The 25,920-nt window shown below is 42.5% G+C and overlaps 1 protein-coding gene across 1 annotated transcript; it reads left to right on the plus strand.

Annotated features, from left to right (window-relative positions):
• Positions 1 to 1,263: 1,263 nt before the first annotated feature.
• LOC311226068 (uncharacterized protein) lies at positions 1,264 to 24,629 on the plus strand (the record flags this gene model as incomplete). Its single annotated transcript, XM_084311445.1, has 8 exons — positions 1,264 to 1,630; positions 3,372 to 3,547; positions 7,242 to 7,319; positions 12,790 to 12,842; positions 13,060 to 13,118; positions 13,813 to 13,834; positions 14,813 to 15,177; positions 24,604 to 24,629. The coding sequence occupies exons 1-8, from the start codon at positions 1,558 to 1,560 to the stop codon at positions 24,627 to 24,629; spliced, it is 852 nt and encodes a 283-aa protein (XP_084167571.1). The 5' UTR covers positions 1,264 to 1,557.
• Between the last annotated feature and the right edge of the window lie 1,291 nt (positions 24,630 to 25,920).

The raw sequence follows: 25,920 nt of genomic DNA on the forward strand, positions 1-25,920 counted from the left end.
ACGTTTTCGGGGACAGGATATGGTCGAGGACAGATGGACTGTCACCAAAAATCCGGGACGTCTTGTCACCTTAATATTGGCCTATATTTCTTTATTCAAACTTTGGTGGACACTTAACACTTTATATCACACTCATGTTGAATATCATACATACATTTTATGATGTATTTTACATTTAACAAGTTGAGGCTTTGTTTCCAGATGCTTTCATTAAGTATCTAAGTTTGAATCTGATCCAAATCTTATCCTATTTATTCTGCGGATAAACCAAATATTTTGATTTAAGACTGATAAACCAAGTAACATCCCTAAAGCTTGCATTTGTACTTTATTGTTTGCATTTTGTACTTTAGTTTGTACATTTTGTAGAGTGTTTGACCTTTATTATTTTTACTTTTTACTGTATGAAGCACAATCCTAGGGGGCTCATGCAGAACCAAGCATTTCACTGTATTGTGCATTATATGTGACAAATAAAACAAAACTTGAACTTGAGTAACCGTCCGCCCCCTTCAAAAAATTAACGACAAGTCGTTCTGCTCTTGGACAGGAACGGAGCAAAAATATTTGTCTCCCTTTACTGAGGAGCTGAGTCAGACTACACTTGTGATTTAGCTGTGTGAAAGAAGTGAGTATCAATTGTGTATTAATTTGGTTGTTTCTCTCTGAATCAATCAGCTGAGTTCACCCCCCCCCCCACCTACCCAACCCTCCCCCCCACCACCTACCCAACCTCCTCCAATGTACAGTTTCTTCCCCCTCAAATGTATACTATCTTTGTAAACTCTTTTTGTACTCATAATCAGTACTATTTGTAGATCTGGTATGTCATAAATGTCTAGATGTAACAGTAGGGCCTACTGTCTATCCGTATGGTATGTCATGTATGTCATGCATGTTATGATGAATTGAAAATGGGGGACCCTGATGTAAACAAGACGAAAGTCTTTCTGCATCCCCTTAACAATTGTGTTTATTGAGCTGTACTCTGTATTGTACCCATTCTGCAATCTGTTAATACAATTTTCAATCAATCAATCAATTAATCAAACCCCTGTCATAGGAGGGCGTGACTCTAGCAGCCGGTGGCTTTCTCCTGCTAAATTAGTCCAATCAACTGTCAGAGGCCAGGCTGAAGGTAATGCCCCAATCAGAGCCCAGTCTGCATCGAGGAGCACAATCGATGAGGCGTACGCTGTAGTGGTTCCTAGAGACGGAACGATCGCGGTCCCAATATACACTTTGTTTTTCTTTTCGTTTTCTTTCTCAGTTAGCTAACGTTAGTTAGTCAAGCTAGTTGACCTAAGTTAGGTTAGCTTACTATCAACTATCAACAAGAGCTAGCTAGGTCGTACGTTAACGTTAATTACTTGCCGATGTACTGTAACTTACACTCACAGTCTGTAAGCTAACCTTGCTAGCTCTTGTTGATAGTTGATCGTTACCCCATATCAGAGCTAACTCCACGACTGAACCAACATCAGCTAAGCCTGTGCTCTTCCAGTCCGTTCATCCCCATAGACACGCATCAAGAAAGTAATTGTCGTTGGTGAAAAAATGGTGTTCTCAAAGCCTTCCAAGCAGACTCATGCAGCAGTTGTGGCATCAAAAGTCAAGAACAAGTCTCTCAGTGAGTAATCTGGGTGTGGGAAGAAATGGGAGCAGAACTTCTATTTTACAAATGTTTTTCACTGTTATACCTATGCAGTGTTTCCCACAGGATTTTGTGAGACTGTGGGTGGTGGGTGTGAAGTCCGGGGCCATGCTCCCCCATAATTGTTTTTTGTGTGTAACGTTACATTTTAAAGTTAAATGCATCAATCTGCTCCACTTTGAGAGCAATATAAAGACGCCAGATCTATGATCTTTGTGCTCAAAACACAATCGACTAGAGCAGGGGTGGGCAATTATTTTTCCCGGGAGGCCGAATGAGCAACTGAAAATATGTTGGAGGGCCTTGCCAAAATTCCAAACTCAATTATGCATAATATACATTTTATTTCTATATAAAAAGCAGTAAATGGCATTGTTTTGACCCCTGGTAAGAGTGTATGTTATTATTTGGCAATTAAAAGGTGAGGTTAGCTTTCAAAAATATCTATTCAAATAGAATTTATTTCAAAATGATAAACAAAATATGAAACATTAATAACAAGGGGCATGTATGAAAAAGTGCTATACAAATATTATTATTTTGAGTTTCATATATTATTGAAACAAGGATTTTCTTAGCTTTCTAAAGACACCACATCATCTTATAGCAAAAATAAACAAGACATAAAGTGTCCCAGTAGCCTTTTTTACTCTACATGCCTATATTAAACATTTAATGTTTTCAGAACTGTGCAAAAAAAAGAAAAAAAAAATATCAAGTGTCCCATTTCACTTGTTATATTTCCACATTTTAGTGTTCTTCAGTTCTTTTTTTTTTCATTCAGTGTGAGAAATCCAGTCTCTGTTGAGCTTTAACAAGTCCATCAAAGTCAGGTTGCATGTCTGAGGTGGAGATGCGAAGCACAGCTGCCAGATGTTCATCAGTGAGAGAGGATCTGTACCTGGACTTGGTAAACGTCATGACTGAGAATGTCTGTTCACATATAGGTGGATCCAAAGAGAACCAACATCTTCTGAGCATGTCTCCTCATGTTTGGAAAGTTCTCCTCCTTGAGAGCAGAGTAGAACTCTAGCAGTGATGCTGACTTAAAGTGCTCTTTCAGTAGTGAATCAGACTGCAGGTCAATGAGTTCAAGCTGAACATCAGTGGGTGCACTATCAACACTGCAGGTAAAGGGAGAGGAAACCAGCTGCATTTCATCCTCAACCTTTTTGAACCGATACGGTACCTGTGAATCGATACTGGTACCCAACGGTACCTTTTTTCTGTACTTTAGTCTCTAAAAATGTAATCTACCTACCTCAGTTGTGAAAAAAGAAATCCAAACTTCAAATAACCACACTTTCGACTGTTTTCGCCTTGCCCCGACTGCTTTGTTGTTGAATCAAGTCAAATCCTAGGTAAGCGTATATTGTGCGTGTGAACGTTGACATGAAAAGAAAAAAGTTAAAAAAAAAAAAAAAAATCTTTAATTTTTAATTTTTTTAAATTATTATCATGTAATCTTTCGCGGGCCGGTCAGAATCATCCCGTGGGCTGTATCCGGCCCGCGGGCCGTACAATGCCCAGGTCTGGACTAGAGCATACATTTGAGCCGCCACAGTCTAGGTAATTAATGGGAAACACTGTATACGTTACATCAAGTTATTGTTTTCAGACATTAAACATTTGGCTTCAGGAAGAATGGATATCACTCGATACAACTCTATACAATGCATTTATTAATATGAATTCCCTTTATCACCCCCTTCCCCAGACACGTCTTCCTTCTTGAAGGCTTCTTTGAAGAGCAACAACAAGGCCTTGGCAACATGCCTGCAGTTTCAGAAAGAGAGAGGCAGGGACCTGGAGAAGGAGATTGTGTGCCTGCAGAAAGAAGTACAGTCTCTACACTTGGACCTAGCCAATGGGAGACACAAGCAGAAGAATCTGGTGGGTCAAGATGTGTCACTTTCACAGACCTACCCCTACTCTGGAATCTGAAGAATTTGAATTTGTGTTTATTTAACATGAGGTACAGCATTTAAAGTCGAGTGCTGTCACGTAAAGAAAATGCAGAAGGTGCAGAAGTTACTTATTTATTTGTAACCAGACGTGTTCCAATGAGACTCAGTGAAGTGGTATAATAGATCCTTTCTCATGTCATGTTTGTACACTTATGTACAAAAATATTCCTAAAACATGTCTTGCTTTTTATATCAAATCTGTTCTTCCTAGATATTGGCTAAATTCTGTGGCATATCCATCCTGCACAGAGGAGCATGCATGACAAATTACATTCAATAAAACTTGATCGTTGGCTTAATATAAAACTTTATTATTCTTAGTCAACTAATAGGTTGTCTATACTTTATAGCAGGGGTCCCCAAAACTTTTCCCTTCTCTGGTGGGGGCCGGGGTCAGTTTGTAACTGAAAGTGTGACTATCGCAGGGGTGCCTAAACGTAAACATTTATTGTTTTCCAGAAAGCCACACATAACCAAATATTAATAACCCTTTCCGGGATCTTCACAGAAAAAAAAGTCAGGAAATAAATAATAACACTATTAATGAAATAAATAACACTATTTATGAAATAAATATACAGTACCTACCTACAGACCACCTAGCTCTAGCTCTGTACTATTTAAAAGCACAGTGCAGGACACACTCAAAGGTTATCGCACCTCAGAGATGGCAGTGGACATGTATGACAGGACAAAGGCCATATGTAATGGCCTTGGGATTGAGGAACATACCAGCCAAAGGAGGAAGCAGAAAAGGATGGACGAGTATGTAGTTGAGTCATCTTGTGGCACAAGCTCAGACCTCAGCTCAGGAGATCAGCTGAGACAGAGACTGTTCTATCCAGTCCTCGACAGAATGCTGCAAGAGCTTGAGAGCAGGTTCTCATGAGTTGGAGAACAACTTATGAGCAGCGGTGCGTTCCTGATATGAACTCTGGTTGCACGCACGCTAATGACGCCACGTGCACGCGCGCTCCCGCGCATGCGCATAAATGTCCCCTCGCTTGAGCACAGACTAAAGACGGTGCCTAATTGCCTCTACGAATGGAATGTAACACATATATCATTCACAAGTTAGGTGTGCATGTATCTGAGAACGTATTTAACACACCTGACGATATGCAAAGTAGCCCAGGTGGGTACTTATAGCGAGTTGGCGAGTGCAGCGCATTCCTGTGTGCGTGCACACGCTTCTGCTAAAATCTTTAGCTGCACGGAGTGCAACCCCGTCTGTAACTGAGGGGTACAATTCCCTGACTGTATTATATAAGTATGGTATCATTAAACCACTACTGTCTTATGTACATTACTACTGGCCATACAGTACACGGGTATATCAGATGAACACTTCCCACAATGACACGGTTCCACACAAAACTGGGTTATAATAATATTTATTAGCAGCAATGATAGTATATAACAATACTTTACGTAGGGTCGCGCTTATAAGGCGAAAGAATGTGCGTGAGTAAATCAATAACGTAAGTCCATTATCATATTACGCAGGAGATAATGAATACCACCTGTATCTTAGGAATTATATCTATGGTACACTAGTAAGGCAGCGGGAGATACTGGTAGGGTCCCTCCGGTTGTAGGCCAGCAAGGGGAGAGGATTTGTCGGTAGTAGAGTCTGGGTCAACGAAGAATAGGGAGACTCCAAGTACAGGAGACGGTGCAATAATCTCTTGATCCGCAGACGAATAACAGCTGTTCTCCGGCATGCAGCTCCGCATGGAAGAAAGCTAGCCAGCCTCAGGCTTCTTAGAGGCGGGCTCGACGTTGCTCCTCACAGGGTAAATCCCACACAATTGTGGGTGTAGACGATTCTCCGCTCCATCAGCTACAGGACCAAAGCAAATATAATCCAGCCGAAAAGGGCTATGTAGTCGTCGGGTAGGTTATCCAGTGTACATGTCCACACGGTCCTCGTCTAGGGCTCCTCGGGTGAAGGCGCCAGGGTAAGCTGCCCAGCCTGGATAAGCACACTAGCTGGTACGAGGAAACGTTGGTGATGCTGGTCACTGTAGAACGGTAGCCGCACGATACACTATACATAAATAGACTATTACTGAATTAATAGAATAGGTCGAACTCGACGGTACAGCGTTAAACTCTGATACTTCAGTTATTAATTCGCACGCGGTCTCAATGCTCTATTTGGGGCCAAACAGGCCATACTTCACCGCACGTTGTATCGTGGGTGAGGCTTCAACTTATTGGGTAACTTAACTTCTGTATTCACCTGCGCCGTATTTATACGTTAGGTGAACAAACTAGTACCAGCCTTATTCCTGTCTCGTATTCTTGCGCAGAGCCGTTCATGTCCAGGCATGTCTTTGGCGGTGACTTTGAACTAGACCTTGGGGGTATGGCAGTGGCGCCTAAGGGACCGCTGTCCAATAGGAGAACGAAATATTATGGTCTGTACTAGGTAAAGGGATATTCCGTGTATATGTACAAGGAATACACAAGGGATATCAAACGATATACAAATATTATGCAATATATATCAAGTAGTAAATATATATATTCGGTTTAATCTGATCCTTCGTAACACCGTCCCATGAAGAACGCATCGCTGCTTATGAGAGGCATACAGGCATGTTATCCAGCCTCAGACCAGTTTCTCTCAGTGGAATTGCTGCAACCCCTCGCCACACATTACAATAGCCAACTACTGCCAGAGGAGATCAGTTGCAAAGTGTTTCCTGGCCAGGACGGGCAGAGATGCAGTCCCTACTATCCAGTGTCTTTTCCCTCCTGGATAATAATAATAATAATAATGCATTTTATTTATAAGGCGCCTTTCAGAAGTCTACAAATCGGTGAATGAATAAATGATAGGATCAAATAAACTACTACTTACTAAAAATGGATGTTTAAAAGTACTAAAAACCAACAGAAAATATGAAACACTAACAAACATTCAGCACAGACAATGGGGATGCTGCCATCTCAAAAAAAATTTTTTTTTTTTTTAAAAGCTCTAGGGCCGGGCCAAATGTGGAGGCGGGCCGGATCTGGGCCGTGGTTTGGGGACCACTGCTATAGGATCCTGATGAGAGTGCGATAATACCACCACATCACACCCGTCCTAAAGTCCCTTCACTGGCTCCCAGTGCCTCCATGGAAACGTCCCCTCTACCTTAAAGAACTGATCACCCCTCAATCCTCCTCACAACACCTCCGGCCAGGCAAACCTTCTCCAACGCCCGAGAACCAAACTGCATGCGGTTCAGGCTTTCTGCTCGTCCGCTCCCAGTCTGGAATGCTCTCCCTGATCATCTGAGAGCACCACAGACCGTGGATGCTTTTAAAAAGGGCCTCAAAACACATCTTTTTAATGGAGCCTTTTGTTTATTTTTATCTAGTTTTAGCTCCACACATTTTATGTTCTTTTTACACTTACTAGTTTTTATGTTCTTCTACACTGTAGCGCCTTGAGATTTGTTCCACAAATATAAAAACTGTGTTTCCCATATTGTCTTTCCACATTCAGAATGAGCTAAGTTTACATGGTTCAGAATAAGTCTAGAATTATGGCCTTTGAGTCTGTGGCTGAACTTCATGCTGTTACCTGTATTTGATGGCCTATGTTTTTTGTTTTTTTTTCACAGATCTTAATCTTGAAAGACCTTCACTGCAGTGCTCTGCATCACTTTGGCAGAGTGGCTGAATTTGTCTCTTCTGATATCGTAAGGAAACCTCTCTCGCTGTGCATGCGTGTGTATTGGCGTGGAATGTGTGGGACTATATTCTGCACTATGGGAGATCAGGCTTTTTGCTCTTCCGCTCCCAGTCTGTTGAATGCTCTCCCTGACTACCTAAGAGCACCACAGACTGGATGCTTTCAAGAAAGGCCTCGAAACTCACCTTTTTAGTAGAGCCTTCTGTTGACTTTTTATACAAAATTTTGCTCCACACATTTTATGTTCTTTTACCAATTTCTTTTATCAGTTTTATTTATTCTATGTTAAGTCTTGCCTATTTTTATATTCTTTCTTTCCTTTATTCTCGCTAGTTTTTCAGTTATTTTAACTGTAGCGCTTTGAGTTTTGCCCCGCAACTGTAAAGCGCATTACAAATAGAATCTATTATTATTATTATTATTATTATATGTAGCTGCATCAAGCTGTACAATTGGTAATCAATAGGGGTGGAACGGTATGCATTCGAACTGTAAACCGTATGATACGACCCCTTTACGGTTTGGGGTGCGTATCGTTCGGTTGCGAGGATGCACACATTTATTTAAAAATGTTTTCTTCATTAATTGGTGCGAGAGGTGAAGGGGCGCGAGAGGTGAAGGGCCGGCTGCAGCAGCAGGTTACACGTTACAGACAGTTATAGAAAGTCAGTCGAAATGGCAACTGGACAAGACAAAGCACAGTTAGAATATCCACCAGCATCGTTTCGTTCTGCTGTGTGGGAGCATTACGGGTTTACTATTACCTATGCTGACGACGGTAAGAAAGAAATTGATAAAACTGCGACTGTGAGCAGGCATTGTGCAGCACGTGTTGCCTATACTAGCGGCAACACGTCCAATATGTTGGCGCATTTACAGAGACATCACCCTAGTGTGTCCATCGACAGCGCAAAGAAGAGAGTCGGGGAAGAAAGCACAACAACAACTCCTCCCCGAGGCATTTAAACAGTCACTGAGTGACAAGTCAAACAGGGCAAAAGCTATAACGAAGGCACTGGGGGGCTTTATTAAAGCATTACATCACGCGCAGGAGTTGGTTATGAGAATTAGACCATGCCTAGGGGTGGTTGTTGGGCCCGAGGCGCAGCCGAGGGTAGTTAGACCCCCCTAGGCATGGTCTAATTCTCATAACCCACGACTGCACGTGGTGTAATGGCTTTTATACAACTGGCGCATTCATCCAACCTTATTGCTATACAATAAACACACATTAATTGAAGATTCATTGACAACCATCCGCAGAAAAATTTGTTCCCAAAAAAAAAATAGAGAAGTTGCCTCCATGTGGAAGCAGCTCGGAAGTGCGGATTATTGAATTGATTGATTGAATTACTGTTTGCTTGTTTCCAACTGGTTAAGCTTGGCGACTCTTTCGAAGTCGCTCTCTTTCGAAGTTGGTTAAGGTTAGAGTTTGGAATCAGGGCTGGTGGTCTATCGCCCTGCTCTAAAGACAAACTCTAACCTTAACCAACTTTGAAAGAGAGCAACTTCGAAAGAGTCGCCAAGCTTAATCAGTTGGAAACAAGGTGGACAGTAATAAAATGAGCACAATAATCCACGCTCACTTAAAACAGTGCACCTCCCAGCTGCTTCTATAGAAAGTAGGTAAAAAAATAAAATCAATTCGCGCGATTTTTATTTTGTTCCACAATTGACCCATCAATTACATAATCCAACATTGTTTAAGAAACTAACACATTCGCAGTGACAATCGTTTTTCATTTAGTCTATCAACATATCCTTTCGTAACGTTTACTGTCCGGCGTGTCCGCCATCTTGCTTTCACTTCTAAAAACTTGCACGGCGGATTGATAGTAATTCGGTTGTGGGCGGGTCCTGGGACCAAGAGCGTTGGTTATTACAAATACCCACGTGTAACTTGACTGTTTCAGCCAATCAGAATCGAGAAATTTGCATGCCGTTGTATAAAGCTAAAGATATGCAGCCCTACTCAGTCGTGGAGGATGCGGGATTTCGGCACATGATTAAAGTACTCTAACCACGATTTAATATCCCCTCTCGCCGACACTTCAGCAACACGGTAATTCCCGGACTGTATGAAGAGACACGATGCGGAATTGTGAAAGAATTGTCCGACACAGATTCCGTAGCTCTTACTACAGATGGGTGGAAGTCCAGGGCTACTGAAAGTTATTTAACTGACTGCCCACTACATTACTTCGGAGTGGGAGATTAAAAGCTCTGTGTTACAGACCCGCCCCCTTTATGCGAGCCATACAAGTGAGCATCTCTCTGAAGCACTGACACAAGCAGTGACGGAATGGAAACTGGAGAGGGGGCAACATCACAATCCCCGTCACCACCGACAATGCAAGGAACATTGTGAATGCAGTCAATGCAACAGCTGGACTGGGGCCACAAATTGGGTGCTTTGCACACACCATCTAGCAGCCAATAATGCAGTCTCAATACACCAAGTATCCCGACTCCTGGGGAGGGTTAGGAAGGTGGTTGCATTTTTCCATCGCAGCACAACAGCTGCTCATGTCCTGAAAACAAAGCAGGAAATGCTGTAATTTGCCTGTTCACAAATTAATTCATGATGTCACTACATGTTGGAACACCATATATGACATGCTGGAGCGTTATGTGGAACAGCAGGCTGCCATCTATTCTGCCCTGATGGACAAAGATGTCAAAAAGAATGTGAAGGACATTGCTGTCTTGACTGACAGTGAAGCAAAACTGGCAGAGGACCTCATTAAAATTTTCAAACCTCTGAAGACTGTGACGACCCTCATGAGCACAGAAAAAAAAACATCATTGTCAATGATCATCCCCCTGCAGAAGATGATACTGAAATCGATGACACCAAGCGATGAGGACAGCTCCACCATCAAAGACGTCAAGGCAGCCATCATTAAAGACCTGGAAGGCAGATACAGAGACCCTAATTTCCAGGACTATCTGCACAGAGCCACAGCCCTGGATCCAAGGTTCATGTCCCTGCCTTACCTGGAGGAAGCCTCTCGTCAGAAGATATACAGCGATCTTACCAAAGAGATTATTGAAACTGAAGAGCAGGTATTGTGGTATTTTTTTAATATAACTAAATTGTATGTAATTTGTATTACCGTAACCAATGCCATCATATTCATTATACCATTGCTCTTTTTTTTCTTTTAACAAAACCAAACGCGGCATGTTTGTGCATTTGCAATATTCTCTTTTTCCCACTGCCCAGTAGAGAATAATTTTAGTTTCTTTGCTGCCATGAAAGTTTGTTGTTACTAATATTTTCAAAACTACTATGCTATTCATTTTATTCTACAGGGTCAACCCAGTGAAGCCCATTTAGCCAGTTCATCCTCAGCAGCAGAGCAAGAGGCATCAGAGACACCATCTCCTCCCAAGAAGAAATCTGCCATGGCAGAGCTATTTGGAGAGATCTTCACAACAGAGAAGGGAACCACCAAGCCTTTGTCCAGCATCACAAAGGAGGAAATCACCTCATACAAGGCCACAGGCTGCATTCCTGTGGATGCAGATCCACTTGCATGGTGGAAAATCAATGAACAGAAATATCCTCACATTGGCAAGGTGGCACGACGTTACCTCGCTGTCCCAGGTACATCTGTACCAAGTGAGAGAGTATTCTCTACAGCAGGGGACATTGTTACTGCAAGTAGATCTCGTCTCTTGGCAGATAATGTGGATAAACTCATCTTCTTGCAGAAGAACATGAAGATAGAATGAACAGTATTAGTTTGATTTATGCTGCATTTTATATTGATGGCCTTCTAATTTGTTTGGTTATTTATTTTAAAGGGGAACTATCTTATAAATGGCCTTTTTGAGTGTTTAGCATTGTTTCCTAGCTATGTGAACTTATATTAATATGATCTATGTCTCAAAATTCTCATATTGGCGCATTCTTCCAATTATCCTCTCACAATATTCACCCTCACTGAACTGAGTCATTTGAAAATGTGCGCGATTTGTGATGTCAGAGAGACACCGCTGCATGATAATGGAGAGATACAAGATGAGCTGCACACAGTTCTGTACCCACTCCACACAGTCAGCTCAAAACGGCTTGAGATCTTGAGGTAGAAAAATGCTGTTTTTGAGGACTTGATTAGAAATACAAAACAATGAATAAAAAATATATATATATTACAGAGGTGTTCCATAGACTCACAGGAATTGTGTAAAAGTGCCCAAATAGTGAAAGAAATAGTAAAATAGTTCCCCTTTAAATAACACAGTGACACTTTAACTTTTGATAAGAATTCCAGCCATATTTCATTTTGTTTAAAATACTGCAATTTAATTTCAAGCGGAAAAGTAATCTTTCCACTGACAATCAGGGAATTTATTTTGTGTTTATTTTAAAGAAAGGAAAGTGCTGGTTGAGCATATACATGCAACATACTTTTGATTGATGGCCTTTGTTTATAATGTGGCCACAAATAGAAAGGTTTAATTATTGTGTTTGTTTGCAGTGCACTAAGTTAATATTTAAATGTAGCCTATATTTCAGTCAGTTCGGTCTGTGTTTTTTAATAAATGTTGTTTAAATCAGCAATGTCTCCCTTCTTGCTGTACCAAAATCTCTAGCTCACTGTGAAATGACATTTGGATGCAGTTCACATGTTATTGTTGAACCACTAGATGGCGTGGGCTGCATCAATCTCCCCAGGAGAGGATTTCATTAAGGCAGGACAGGTTACATTAAAAAAGGACAGGTCAGTAACTTCCTCCTCGTGGGAAAATGATGTGCCTGATGTCAAACTCTCATTCTTTCAGTTTTTGCATGACTACGTCCTTGAGAATAACTGAAAAGTTGGATTATTTTTAGGCTATATATATCTTATGCTGATTCTGGTATTTTTGGAGTTAAATATATATATATTTACAATGTATATCGAACCGAACCCAAAACCGTGATACGAACCGGACCGTGGGTTTTGTGAACCGTTTCACCCCTAGTAATCAATATATAAAAATGTATGAGTGTGCCTAAAATTCACTTAGAAAAGACTCAGTACTGTGAACAAATTGCTCTAAGGTTTTAAATGCATATATTCAATAATTGCTGGCTGACATCAGTCCTGTCACATTTGTATTACACTTGAAAAAAAAAGTGTTGAAATTGATCAAATTAAACTAAACTGTGGTTGACATGTTAAAGCCTCAATCAACATGTAAATAAAAGGGATGTCCCACAGAGAACCAAAATATGGTATTGGAGGATTTCTTAAAATTCTCAAAATTAATTTACTCAACTGTATATGGCTAACGCTAAAATGTCATTGCATTGTATTATACCTATAAAATCTTGATTTACATGTGAAATTAAATGTTGGATTCAAACTCTTCAAGAACATGCATATAGTCAGAATGTTGTGAATTAGAGCTTAGACAGTGACACAGGGCAACAAGTTGGGCAACTCCTGGATTCTGCACTCTGTTTGACTATTTATTTCACTTAGGATGCCAGTATGCCAGTTCCTGATGCAGACGATGACTATATTCAGATGGAGAGGTGGGACATTTTCTCACCTAGATATGTGCTCATGTAAAATCAAATACAGTTTTTGATTGATTTGAGATGTTTTGTGTTGAATGCTAAGATTTAGTAGCCTTGCAAACCAGAAGAAATATTACACTAATTCAATAATGCAAGATTATTTTTCTGGCTGGCAAGCCTAAAATATAGTGCATTTTAATTGACCCCCACCCCCTCTCTCTTTCTCTTGTAGACAAACAAGCGTTGACCTGACTGAAAAGAAAAGCTCTACACACCGCTCTGGGATTCAGAGTGAATAGTTTAACATTTTGAATAACTAGTGCACATTCTCACATTGTATTATATGATTTTAGAGCATAGATAGTGGACCTCACAAGTATATGATTTTTAGAGCATAGATAGTGGACCTCACAAGTATTTGGAACATTATAGTCAATAAATAAGTGAAGGTCAAGCATGGGTCTGTAGCTTTGCATGCCCATCACATAGTGCTGTGTGCTGGTACCAGGTAGTCACAGTAGTGCATCTGTAGCTTCATGTTTCCCTCCATTGAAGATGATTGAGATCCTGTAGTCTGACTCTGACCACTAGGGCTGTCCCCGACTAAGGATTTTGACCCCCCCTGAATGCAAAAAAAAATAACATTTCTTAATTTTTTTATCATTCCATTTGGGCTTGCAAATTGGTCCACTGATGAACACACTAGACTAGACAAATATCAAGATGTATCCATTAGATGGGTGAAACCCTCTTTCAGTGTTTTCTTAGGCAGTTAGCCTCGCTGGTATGTGCGCCATTAGCGTTAGCCATATATATATATATATTTTTGCATTCAACTAAGAGGTTGGCAGTCGACTACGGCTCCTATTAGTCGATTAATCGGGGTCAGCCCTACTGAACACCCTATTAATCTATGGATCTACTGTAATTTTCACTGAAACTGATGACCTTTCTCCCCCCCCCACCCCATATCTTATCTTCACAGACGGCACACATTATATGGAAAGGCACTTAAGCAGCAAGGATAGACAATGTGGTCAAAGAGAAACAATCTGCCATTCTAATAACCTAGAGGAGGAGTCTTCACAGCTTTCACAGTTACTCCCCGAGTCTGGATCTGATCACCCAGTCCCCCGTCTTCAGAATCCTCTTATCTCCTCGGTTGTTGTCACGTCTGAAAAGCCACAGCCGTCTGTTCCTGACAACGTTATCGGTCATCCAAGTAACTCTGTCACAGATACTGAACTGGCTGTACCAGAACATTGTAATGAGCTGGACAGGACTACGTATCTCAACACACCAATGGAGATGACCATAACCGAAATAACGGAAATGATAGTCACTGTTGAAACAAAGCCCAAGAAAACAGGCAGGTCTAAGAACTCTGACAAACCAAAACAGAAGAAAGAGAGATGCGAGATGAAAGACGGAGTCTTTGTAAAGACATACAAAGTTAATAAGCAAAATAAACGAGTTGGCAAGGATGAAAATCCAGAGGGAAGGAGCTCTGTGAATTTATATGTGGTGTCAAAGTTGGACAAAGCAGTCCCCTTTGTGATACCCAGTGATTCACCATCTCAAAGGGGCAGGAAAACGATTCCCAGCGAAAGCGGGAGGAGCAAAGCTCTGCAACTCGGATTAGATGAATCTGAAGGAGAAAATGACTTGGATAATGTCCTGGCGGATGATCATGCCACACAGCCAGACGTGGGGGGCACTCGCTGCCCTCCCCTCAATGTCGGTGAACCTGAGACCACTAGACAGAGAAGTGAGAGACGTACAGACTCTGCAAGGAACCTCAGAAGATGCAGGGAGACATTTTTATTTTCAGTGACCAAGGATAGCCCCCTGTCAAACAATGCAGCATCAGAACCAGGTGCCGTAGAGCCACATTTCAACTCTGTGGCAGAAGAATTGGTAACGGTTAAGGATGTTCATGTGGTCAAGGACGTTTGTGAACAAACCCCTCCCCCCATGGGGCACAGGGATGACGTTGTTGAGGAAGCATGGACCACAGGGAAGCGCTCCTGGTTGGCCACCCAGGAACCAGCAAACATTCCAGAGGACTTGAGCAAACATAACCATGACATGCCACCATTTCACCACCCAAGTGATGCTTTTATCACGGATCATAGAGCTACAGAGGTCCAGAAACCTAAGATGGCCCGGACAGAGGATAGGGTCCGGTCCAGCAAGAAGAAAACCACACAGAACGAGGAGCCCAAAGGCCATGTGAATAACAGGAGGAAGACTAGTAAAAAGAGCTACAGCACCCAAGGATTCAGGCCCTACCAGGATGTTTCATATTGTCTTCTGTTCTTGGATGACGAAAGCAGTGCCTGTGGTGACGGTATAGCTTCACATGATGGGCCTACTGCGGTCACAGCTGAAGCTTCTCCAGGTGTGGTAGTATGTGTATTACTTGTTAAGAGGGTTAATTTTTGGACATTACTTTTTATGAAATACTTGCCAGTAGAGTAGTGGGGCAAAGCTATCTGCGTACTTAACCGCATCGGGCTTTTGGCCGGTTTCCAAGCTAACCAGAACGTTTAAATCCAAGTAGTTTTGGCCAGAACGGAAACGGGGTCTTGAAACCAAAAGGTATGAATCCACACCACAACATGCAGGCAAAATGGTTACCTATTTCTAACACAGAATCATCGACCTCCAGAAATTTGGTGTCTGCTATCACTTGGCACAATTATTTTTCCTTGAAAAAAGCCATATTACTACTCGCTGGAGCCATTTCACAGGTAAAGCCCCCTATCGGCTGTTTCACAATTCTGGAGGACCATGGTATTGTTTGGAGGTGGGTAACTCTTTGCCTGCATGTTATGGTTTAAACTTTATGACCCGGTTTCTGCCATTAGTTGCCTGTCTAAAGCTTCCCGGTTCGCTCAGAACACAAGTCTCTGTAAGGGGGTCAGAAGAAGACGGTGGAGAAGAGATGTGTCTTGAGGTGGGATTGGAAAACTGTCTCTAATGTCTTGGGAGAGGGTTCCAGAGCCTGGGAACTGTCCTGGAGAAGGCTCTGTCCCTAAAGCTGCAAAGGCTAGACTTGGGGATGGAGAGAAGGAAGGCTGGGATGGTAGGGGGGAGGTCAGTGAAATATGGGAGGACCCATTGGTGAAGGGATCTGTAGGTATTTTATCTTGTGATTTCTTGGCTACATTTATGGTTAATATTTGTCTCATTGGTATAGCTATTTATTATCATGTTGTTTTGTAGCAGGCAGAGCCATGACATCGTTGACCAACACCATTTCGACCCCAGATAAGGGCGATGCAAGACTAACAAGGAGACGTAACCCTGTAGTTAGTTATAAGGAGCCAACGCTCAAGAGGTAAGGACTTCCCAAACTATTTGTGATGTTTGAATGTGCCTTATGGCATGACCCGAATGTCTGATCTTTCAGCCCTAAGAATCACTATCCTATTAGTCTTCTACTTAGCATTTTATGGCCAATGTTGCAACGTCAACCACAACAGAAAATCATTTAAGATGTCTGAAAAAGAAATTCCTTGCAGTTGACTCTAGAAATGGGTGTACAGGTAAGAGTACTAGTTGTTGTTGTCATCTAGTGGTGAGGGGTAATATTAGCTCTTATCACTACATCCCCTTTTCTTTTGATGTAAGCTATATAGATGTATAACAATCAATTCAACAATAAACATTGTCAACAAACTTACTACAGCATTCCGGCCAATAAACATTTGTCAATACAAAATGTTTTGTGTCCAAGTCTCGGGGCGACAGTGGCTCAGGAGGTAGAGCAGTCATCTGGTAATCGGAAGGTTCCCTGGTTCGATTCCCACTCCTCCTGGGCAGCATGTCAAAGTGTCCTTGAGCAAGACACTTGACTCCTAATTGCTCCCAATGAGCAGGTTGGCACCTTACATGGTTGCCTCTGCCGTTGGTGTGAGAATGTGGGAATGAATGGGTAAAATGTGTGGAACAAATTGTAAAGCGTTTTGTATAAAATATAAATGCACCAGTTTACCATTTTATTACTATGTGAGCTCCTCTTTCTGCTTTACTGTTGGACTGGGCTTGCAGGCTGGATGTTGCTGAAAGAATATGTTGAAAAGTCATATTCTCTGCAGCTGTAACGTTGGACTGGGCTTACACTACAGGCTGGACGTCGCTGAAAGACATGTTGAAAGTCATTGTTGTGAAGTCAAAGTGGTGTTGTCCAGCAGGGGGCACTCTGTCCTCTGGACTGTCGGTAACAATGCCCCTGTTATGGTGATGACCATACAGCTGCGAGTGCCGTCCTTCGGATGAGATGCTAAACCGAGGTCCTGGCTGAATTCGGTCGTTAACTCATTACGCCAGCACTAAGTCAATGGGGTGCTTTGTTCACTAGAGTGCTTAAAATATATCTTACAGGGGCGGCTAGGTGGTGTAGTGGGCAAGGTGCTCGCCATCAATGCTGGAGATGCTGGGTTCGAATCCAGCTCTCGGCGTTGCGATCAGCTTGGCTGGTCGTTCATACTAACACAATTGGCAGTGTTAGGGGTGGGAAAGCTGATGGGTGGGTCCTGGGCGTTGTGGACAGCGACCCCTACAGTTCGGTCGGGGCGCCTGCACAGCGAGGGTAGGATCTGGAGGGAGGTAGTGTGACCTTCCACACGTTACACTCTCCCGGTGAGAATCTGTGCTGCCAGGCTGGCTGCCGGCTGGCTGCACATGCGTCGGAGGAAAGCATGTCACAGTCTCCGGCCTCCCGGACCAACAGTAGGGGGGAGTGCGCAACAACCAGGAAGGGGGTTGGGAATTGACATAACGACTAACAGTGGGATGGGAGAAAAATCGGAAAAAAGGAGGGGGGAAAAAGATTTAAAAAAAAAATATATATATATCTTATATTATAGCTATGGGTCTAATACACCCATCGATTGCTTCCAATCGACATGTTTTATTTAAAAAAAAATTATTTATCCAGGCAAGCAATTAAGAACAAATTCTTATATACAAAGCCTGTCCAAAAAGCAAAGGCCTTTTGTGGGAAGGGGGGGTGGGAGGCTGTAACAAAAACAAGGTTATGTACATGCATACAAGTAAATAAAATACAAAATGACAGTAGCAATAGTATACAAGGACAACAATAAATAAGGGAGAGAATGAAAGGGAGAGAGGGAAAAAGAGAAAGGGAAAAAGGAAGAGTGAGAACCAGAGAGGGAGAAAGGGGGGAGGTAGGTGGGGGGGTTTAGGTGATTTTGGTGATTTCTAGTAATCCCAGGAAAAGATGCGATAATAGCCCTTTAGTGGAATACACAACACGTCATTTTTCGCCTGTTTATCGAATCTTCCTGAAATCAATGCTTATTATCCTCCCTCGTACAAGAATGAAAAGAGCCCTGGACCGTGGGGCTCCCCCCCCCCCCCCCCCCCCTCCTGCCACCAACGGCACACAGCATCACATGCACCCACAAGAGACGGCGTCGATCGGGGTAGAAATAAATATCAGATCAATGATCAAATTTTTATATAGTGTTCTTACCTTGTAATGTATCTGATGTAATGCAAAAGAAATAATCCAATTATCTGATCGCCATTCCAAATACTGCTTGCGGAGGTCCGTACCACATTACCGACCGTTACACACTGACGGGCGGGCGGGGTTACTGTTCCATGCCATCGTTGTTGAGGCCTACCTCGCCTGAGTATTTAAACCCTGCCCGCACGGCTCGGATCGTCCCAGAAAAGAAACTACACCATTCCCAATGGGGTGCAATACCAGCTGGAAGACGTAGGCGGCGGTATTTGCCCTTTTGCAAGCTCGGACCCATTCCCAACGATAACATCAGGCTGGATGGATGAAAATGAATGGATATCGCTAATAAAAGAAATAACGATTAAAACCCGACTATACTCGTGATTGGCGCTGAATGAGTTAAAGAACCCAGGGCACCTATCCTGGCCAAATCTGACATCAAGGCCACCTAATCATCCCTCCCCTTAATTGTCTTATCTCAATCCCTGTCTCCTGAGCCTTTCAGCCATTGTGTAGTGCAGGAGTTCTCAAACCTTTTTATACCACGACCCCATTTTATTTAGGAATCTTTTTGGCGAACCCACACTTAATGTATTGCGTAATTTCAACGTGGAAATGAGGAATATCAAAATAAAAGCGCACGTTGAACTTGATCATGCATATTTATTAGCTTCCAGGTGGAAATCTCAGTTGGGCTCGTCTTAACTGTCCTACCTACCCCCGGGCCCGACCCCACTTTGGGTAGTGACCTGTAGTTTGAGAACCGCTGGTGTAGTGTGATGTGTGCCTGGTGCCAATGTATGGCAGCCATTGAGCCTGCGTAGCCCAAAGTTGGGTGCTACCAGTGGTGGTGACGGAGCCAATTTCCACCTTACATTGTGGGGAGCGCTTTGAGTGTCTAGAAAAGCGCTATATCAATGTAATGAGGATTCATTCATTCATATTCTTTGGCAAAGTTTAGACATTCTCTGCACCTGTAACATGGTCCATTGCCACTGTAGATTATTTGGGGGATTCCATGCTTGCAAAAACTTGATTTCACATGTTGGATTAACAATGCTGGGAAGCAACGCCATGTCTTGATAGTTTGAAATGTAGTCCATTACCAGCAGGTAATTCTTCCCCTCCAGGTGTAACGGGGCAGTCCCAACTGCTCATCTGGTAAGTCAGTCATTGCCATAGGTTCTTTTGGTGTGATGCTTTTGACAGGTTTCACAGCTTGAAACCATCCTGTCAATGTCTACATTAATCCCTGGCCAATAAACTGCTGTTCTGGCTCTCCTCTTGCACCTTTCTTCTCGGCAACCCTTGTCTCAGTGACTCATGAATTACAATTAGTTATTTTCTGAGTAGCAGCCCATTAACTCAATTCTCCTCTGTTGTAGTAGTGTTTACCTTCGCCTCTAGGCCAACCCTCACACCTTGATAGACCCGTTGTAAGCATCTTTTTCTGTTTCAGCTGCGATCTGCCTTGATTTCCTGTCTGACACGGGTAGTGATTCAATGATCAGATGTACATTTTTATTTTACCTTTATTTTACCAGGTGTCACTTGAGATCAATGATCACTTTTTCGAGTAAGACCTGGCCAAAATGGCAGCAAAACAAACATACAAATACACAAAACAGACAGACATAAAAGGCAAAGTGGGGCAAGGGGATACATTTTAGCTGCAGCAAACGAGATTAAATGGGATTGGGGGAGATTGGAGGGTATAGGTAAATAGGAGGGAAGGTGAGGCTTTGCAGGATGTTGCTGGGGAGAGAAGGTAAAGTTATAAAATATAACACCATTATGCAGTGAAGCATCGACATTCTCCCATCTCATTCTTTAAAATGCCTGTAATTTGAACTTTAAAATCAGATATGGTAGTGAGGGCCTGCAGTTTCAAAGTTTTTTGAAGTCTATTCCAGGCAGAGGGAGCAGAGAACATGAAGGCCCTTTTCCCAAACTCTGTGGGTTCTGGGTACTGAGGCATATAAATAGTCCTGGGATTGTAAACTGTAAAATGGGTTTGATGTGATGGTGAGGTATGAACCGAGGTAAAAAGGGAGCTGACCAATAATTGCTTTATAAATGAAGGTGTACCAATGAAGCAGTCAAGGACAGCCAGTTAACTTTAGAATACAGAGTGCAGTCCGGTCAAAATCACAGCGTTGTAGCTTCATTATAAGCATTTGAATCCATGGTGACGTCTCATTGAGTTTTTTTCTTAATTTCTCTTAGACATAACTGGAATTTCTCAAATCCCTTAAACTAAAAGGCTTTTCCTTTTAAATTGTAAATACATTTCTTTTTGATTTTACAAGAGTACTGTGGATTTAGATCTTTCTACCTGAGACGCTGCAGCATCCAAAGAGCACGTCTCCATGACGAGCTGAAGCCTCACCTCTGCTGATTTGAGATGATTTACAGTGTGCTGATTTGAGATGGATTTACATTAGTGTGCTTACCGCTAGTTAATTTGTATATACCATTGCTAAATGATCATTCTTCTTTTTTTTAAACAGCAAAATGAGGCGTGGAGACGAGTTCACCGATACCAGTTTACTGGAGTCTCCGATCTTTAAAGAAAAGAAAAAAAAGAAATCCCAGAGGTGAAGAGGAGTTATTTTTAATTTTCTTTAATTGACTAGATTTAAGTCGTTTTACTTTTTAGTGCTTTTATTTTTTTTAGCTTTAATAAAGATTTGTTAAAAAAAATTTATCTACTTTTTCTCCCATTTTCAATTTTTCTCCCATCACAATTTCGTATTGTCCAATTCTACCCTCCCCTGTCTCGAACGCTGTTAGGCCATGCCTCCCACAGGTCGGCTGCAATGTGGACCAAGCCTTGCATCAGGAGGAGGCAGCGGTCTCATCTTTTCACCTGAATGTACATCACAAATGTAACAGTACTATATACCTGTATGTCATGTATGTCCCTATGCCATAAATGTCATGATGTCACGTATGTTGTGTATGTCATAAATGTCACTATGAATTGAAAATGGGGGACCCTGATGTAAACAAGACAAACGTCTTTCTCTGGTCTGCATCCCCTTAACAATTGTGTGTATTGAGCCGTACTGTATTGTACCCATTCTGCAATCTGTTAAATGAAGTTTTCATTCATTCATTCATTCATTCATTCATTCATTCATTCATTCATTCATTCATTCATCCCTTGAAGTTTCGGCAAATCGGCACCTGGCGATTGACGATTGCCATGATGCCAGATATAAAAAAGGGACATTTCCTATATCTTCTATTGTCTTGTAAAATATATATTTAAAAAATAATTATTCATTAACAGAGTTGTGGACTCGAGTCACATGACTTGGACTCGAGTCAGACTCGAGTCAAGAATTTGATGACTATAGACTTGACTTGACCAAAGCAAAAAAGACTTGCAACTCGACTTTGACTTTAACACCAATGCAAGCAGCTCTTGTCCAAATGTATCTAGTTGTAAGACTAACCCTGATTCTGAATATTATTACATTTATAGAAATTAGATTATGTTTTGCCAACAAGTTGATAATGAAATTTCTTGGTGAAGCGCGTATTATGACTTTTTTAGGACTCAAAACTCAACGGTTAGGACTTGGGACTCGACTTGGGTCTTGTCAGTCTTTTTTTTTTATCTACTTTTTCTCTCCATTTTCAATTTTTCTCCCATCCCAATTTCGTATTGTCCAATTCTACCCTCCCCTGTCTCGAACGCTGTTAGGCCATGCCTCCCACAGGTCGGCTGCAATGTGGACCAAGCCTTGCATCACGTGTCCCCTCCGGTACACGAGGAGGCAGCTGTCTCATCTTTTCACCTGAACAGCGAGATCTCTCAGCGGCGAGGGTCTGCGTGGGAGGGACACGCCGCCCTCGTTGCTTCCTGATTCTGCTGCGCAGGCGCACCAACCGACCTGTAGGAGTCCCTGTCCACAACATCCGATCCCCACCCACCAGCTTCCCACCCCCTAATACTGCCAATTGTATTAGTATGAACGACCAGCCAAGCTGGTAGCAATGCAGAGAGCTGGGCCTCGAACCCAGAATCTCCTGCATTAGTGGCGAGCGCCTTGCCCACTGCACCACTTAGCCGCCCAAGATTTGTTTAAATTAAGATTTTTCTTAATTTAGACGTAATTGGAATTTCTCATACTAGTCAATCTGTGCATAGCGACATTCAGCAGTGGTCATTATTCTTGATGCATAGGCCACTGGCCTCCAATCTTCACCCTTGGCCTGTAGCAACACGGCTCTAATTCCATTGTCTGTGGATATCTTTGTCTTTTGGGATGGATCAAGCACTGGTTCTGTGGTGAGTGGTTTTCAGTCATGCCTACTCCTCTTCCTGATTGTCAGTCCACTTGAACTCACATTTGTCATGCAACAGCGGCCTTTTTTTTTTTTTTTTTTTTTTTTTTTTTTTTATAAATATACACTTTTTCCTATTTTTCTCCCATCCCAATTTCGCCTCGCCAATTCTCCCTTAAATTCTCCCCTCCTGTCTCGAACGTTGCTAGACTATGCCTCCCACTGGTCGGCTGCAGTGAGGACGAAGCCTTGCATCACGTGTCCCCTCCGCGTCTATTCGAAAGGCAACCGGTTTATGCTTCCTCGTTCGCGTTTTGCGCTCTGATTGGCCACTGCTGTTTCTGGTCGCACCAATCGTGTGACGGCAAGTTCTTTCACTGGTTAAGCTTAGGCACTCTTTCGAAGTTGGTTAAGGTTAGAGTTTGTCTTAGAGCATGGCGATAGAACACCAGCCCTGATTCCAAACTCTAACCTTAACCAACTTCGAAAGAGTCGCCTAAGCTTAACCAGTGATAAACTAGGCGTTAGGTAGTTTGCTGCTGGTCGAGGCGGAAATGGGCGTGTCACATGACCAGAAACGTCAGTGGCCACCATCAGATTTGCAAAACGCATAAACCGGTTGCCTTTCGAATAGACGCGTCCCCTCCGGTACACGAGGAGGCAGCCGTCGCATCTTTTCACCTGTACAGCGCGATCTCTGTGGCGAGGAGTAACGCGTGGGAGGCTCACACTGCCCCCGTTACTTCCTGATTCTGCTGCACAGGCGCACCAACCGACCTGTAGGAGTCGCTGTCCACAACGTCCAAACCCCACCCACCAGCTTTCCCAACCCTAACACTGCCAATTGTGTTAGTATGAATGACCAGCCAAGCTGGTAGCAACGCAGAGAGCTGGGCTCGAACCCAGCATCTCCTGCGTTAGTGGCGAGCGCCTTGCCCACTGTGCCACTTAGCCGCCCAACGGTCTCTTTTTTTGGATCGAAAAAATATCTAAACGATGTCCAACCCTAGAAATCACTCCTTGTCATCTTGATTGTTCAAGACTGATGTCCATAATCCTGCTCAACGGATACATATTTATCTAATTGGCCATGCATTTCAGGAGTTTAAATGCAAACCATATACAAAAACACACATGAAATACCCATACCATATCAAGTACTGTCTATCATATCTACTTTGCAAAACTCACAGCAAAGACCTTATCAGTTTCAACACCTGCTTTAATTGTGGCTAGGGTTAGACCACTACTAAATAAAGGCTTTTATATATTTTTTTTCTTTACAAAAGAGAAGAGTACATTGGATTTAGATTATCCTTCTACCTGAGATGCCGAAGCATCCAAATAGCAACTCTCCACGACACGCTGAAGCCTAAGATGATTTACAGTGTGCTGACCCGTAGTTCATTTGTATATACCATTGCTAATTTTTTATTTTTTATTTTTTACAGCAAAACACAGAGCAGAGAGAACTTCAGCGATTTGCTGAGTTCTCCAATGTTCAAGAGGAAGGGATCCCAGAGGAGTCAATTTTAAAAGTCTTCTTTTTTATTTATTTACATTTTATTTGTTCTTTAATAAAGATTTGTATTGTAATCTATCTAATTCCAAGTTGTCAATGCTTTATTCAGACATCTCAGCAGATTGTGCTCTTCTTTCTTCATGATCTTGTACCGTTAGTCCGTTACTGAAATTTTTTTTGAAGTAATTTTCTGCCAATCCACTACTGTCATTGTCTTAAATATCACAAAGAGTAATTCTTCCTCAGATACTGTATTGTATCAATGGCAAAACCTTTCGGAAAGCAAATGAGACATAAGATGCTAGCATGGTCAAATGTAGTGACTTCAGTTTGTGGTGTTTTAAGACACATTTTCAGGTAGAATGGAAGCCAATGACAGTGGTTCATTGGCAGAAAATAACCATTGTATCAACGCCAGAATGACTTGGAACCCACGTGTCTTTTGTTTGTGTCTTTTGTAGCTTGTCGGTTCAAGATTAAGATCTAAAATATTATTCTGACAGGCATACAATGTTATTAGCTTAAAGGTATTTCACTCCGCTTCGGTACTACGCTGATTGATGGGGGCATGAGGCATAAATAATTCAGACTAGGCTGTTCACCTGGGAAGCCTGAGAACCTGGATATCTTTTTGTGCCAGACTGCCTTTCAAGGCAGGTTCTCCATAGAAAGAATACCGGTAGCTGTTGCTGTCAAGCTGCAGCAACACAGTCGATTTTGTATTTCTAACCTACAGTAGCCTACTGTTTCTGGACACAAGTTACAACTGGTGGTGATTGTAGAGGACTGGTGAGTATGAGGCTATGCATCTTTCATTAGCCAGCTATTACATTGTTTAACCCTTTCACTACCACACTACAGAAGGTTAACCCTTTCACTACCACACTACAAAAGGTTAATGCTTTCACTACCACACTACAGGTTAACCTTTCACTACCACACTACAGAAGTAACGCTTTCACTACCACACTACAGAAGGTTATTCCTTTCACTACCACACTGCAGGTTATTCCTTTCACTATCACACTACAGAAGGTTAACCTTTCACTACCACACTACAGGTTAACCTTTCACCGCCACACTACAGAAGGTTATTCCTTTCACTACCACATTACAGAAGGTCATTCCTTTCACTACCACACTACAGAAGGTTAACCCCCCTTTCGCTACCACACTACAGACGGTTAACCCTTCCACTACCACACTACAGACTGTTATGTGGTAGTGAAAAGTTAACCTTCGGTAGTGTGATAGTGAAAGGGTTAAGGTACATTTTCAAAATGAATCCAGAGACCATTCTATGACATTACTGGCATTACAGCACTCAATTTCAACTGCACATTTTAAGCAAATTCAATACTTCAGTGGGTTTAAGTGCTCTACAGTCATCCTGATCCTATCACATGTCCCAGCTGTTGTCTCTGTGTCTGAAGTGGTGTCAGGTTCATGCTGTGCAGTATTGAGTCTCTAGTAGGTCAACAATGACCTACCTCCGGCGGCTAGGTGGCGCAGTGGGCAAGGCGCTCGCCACCAACGCAGGAGATGCTGGGTTCGAGCCCAGCTCTCTGCATTGCTACCAGCTTGGCTGGTCGTTCATACTAATACAATTGGCAGTATTGGGGGGTGGGAAGCTGGTGGGTGGGGATCGGACGTTGTGGACAGCGACTCCTACAGGTCGGTTGGTGCGCCTGCGCAGTAGAATCAGGAAGCGACGGGGGCGGCGTGTCCCTCCCACGCAGACCCTCGCCGCTGAGAGATCGCGCTGTGCAGGTGAAAAG

The sequence above is a fragment of the Notolepis coatsorum genome (genome assembly GCF_963971535.1).
Source record: "Notolepis coatsorum genome assembly, chromosome: 3".
Taxonomy (NCBI): Eukaryota; Metazoa; Chordata; class Actinopteri; order Aulopiformes; family Paralepididae; genus Notolepis; species Notolepis coatsorum.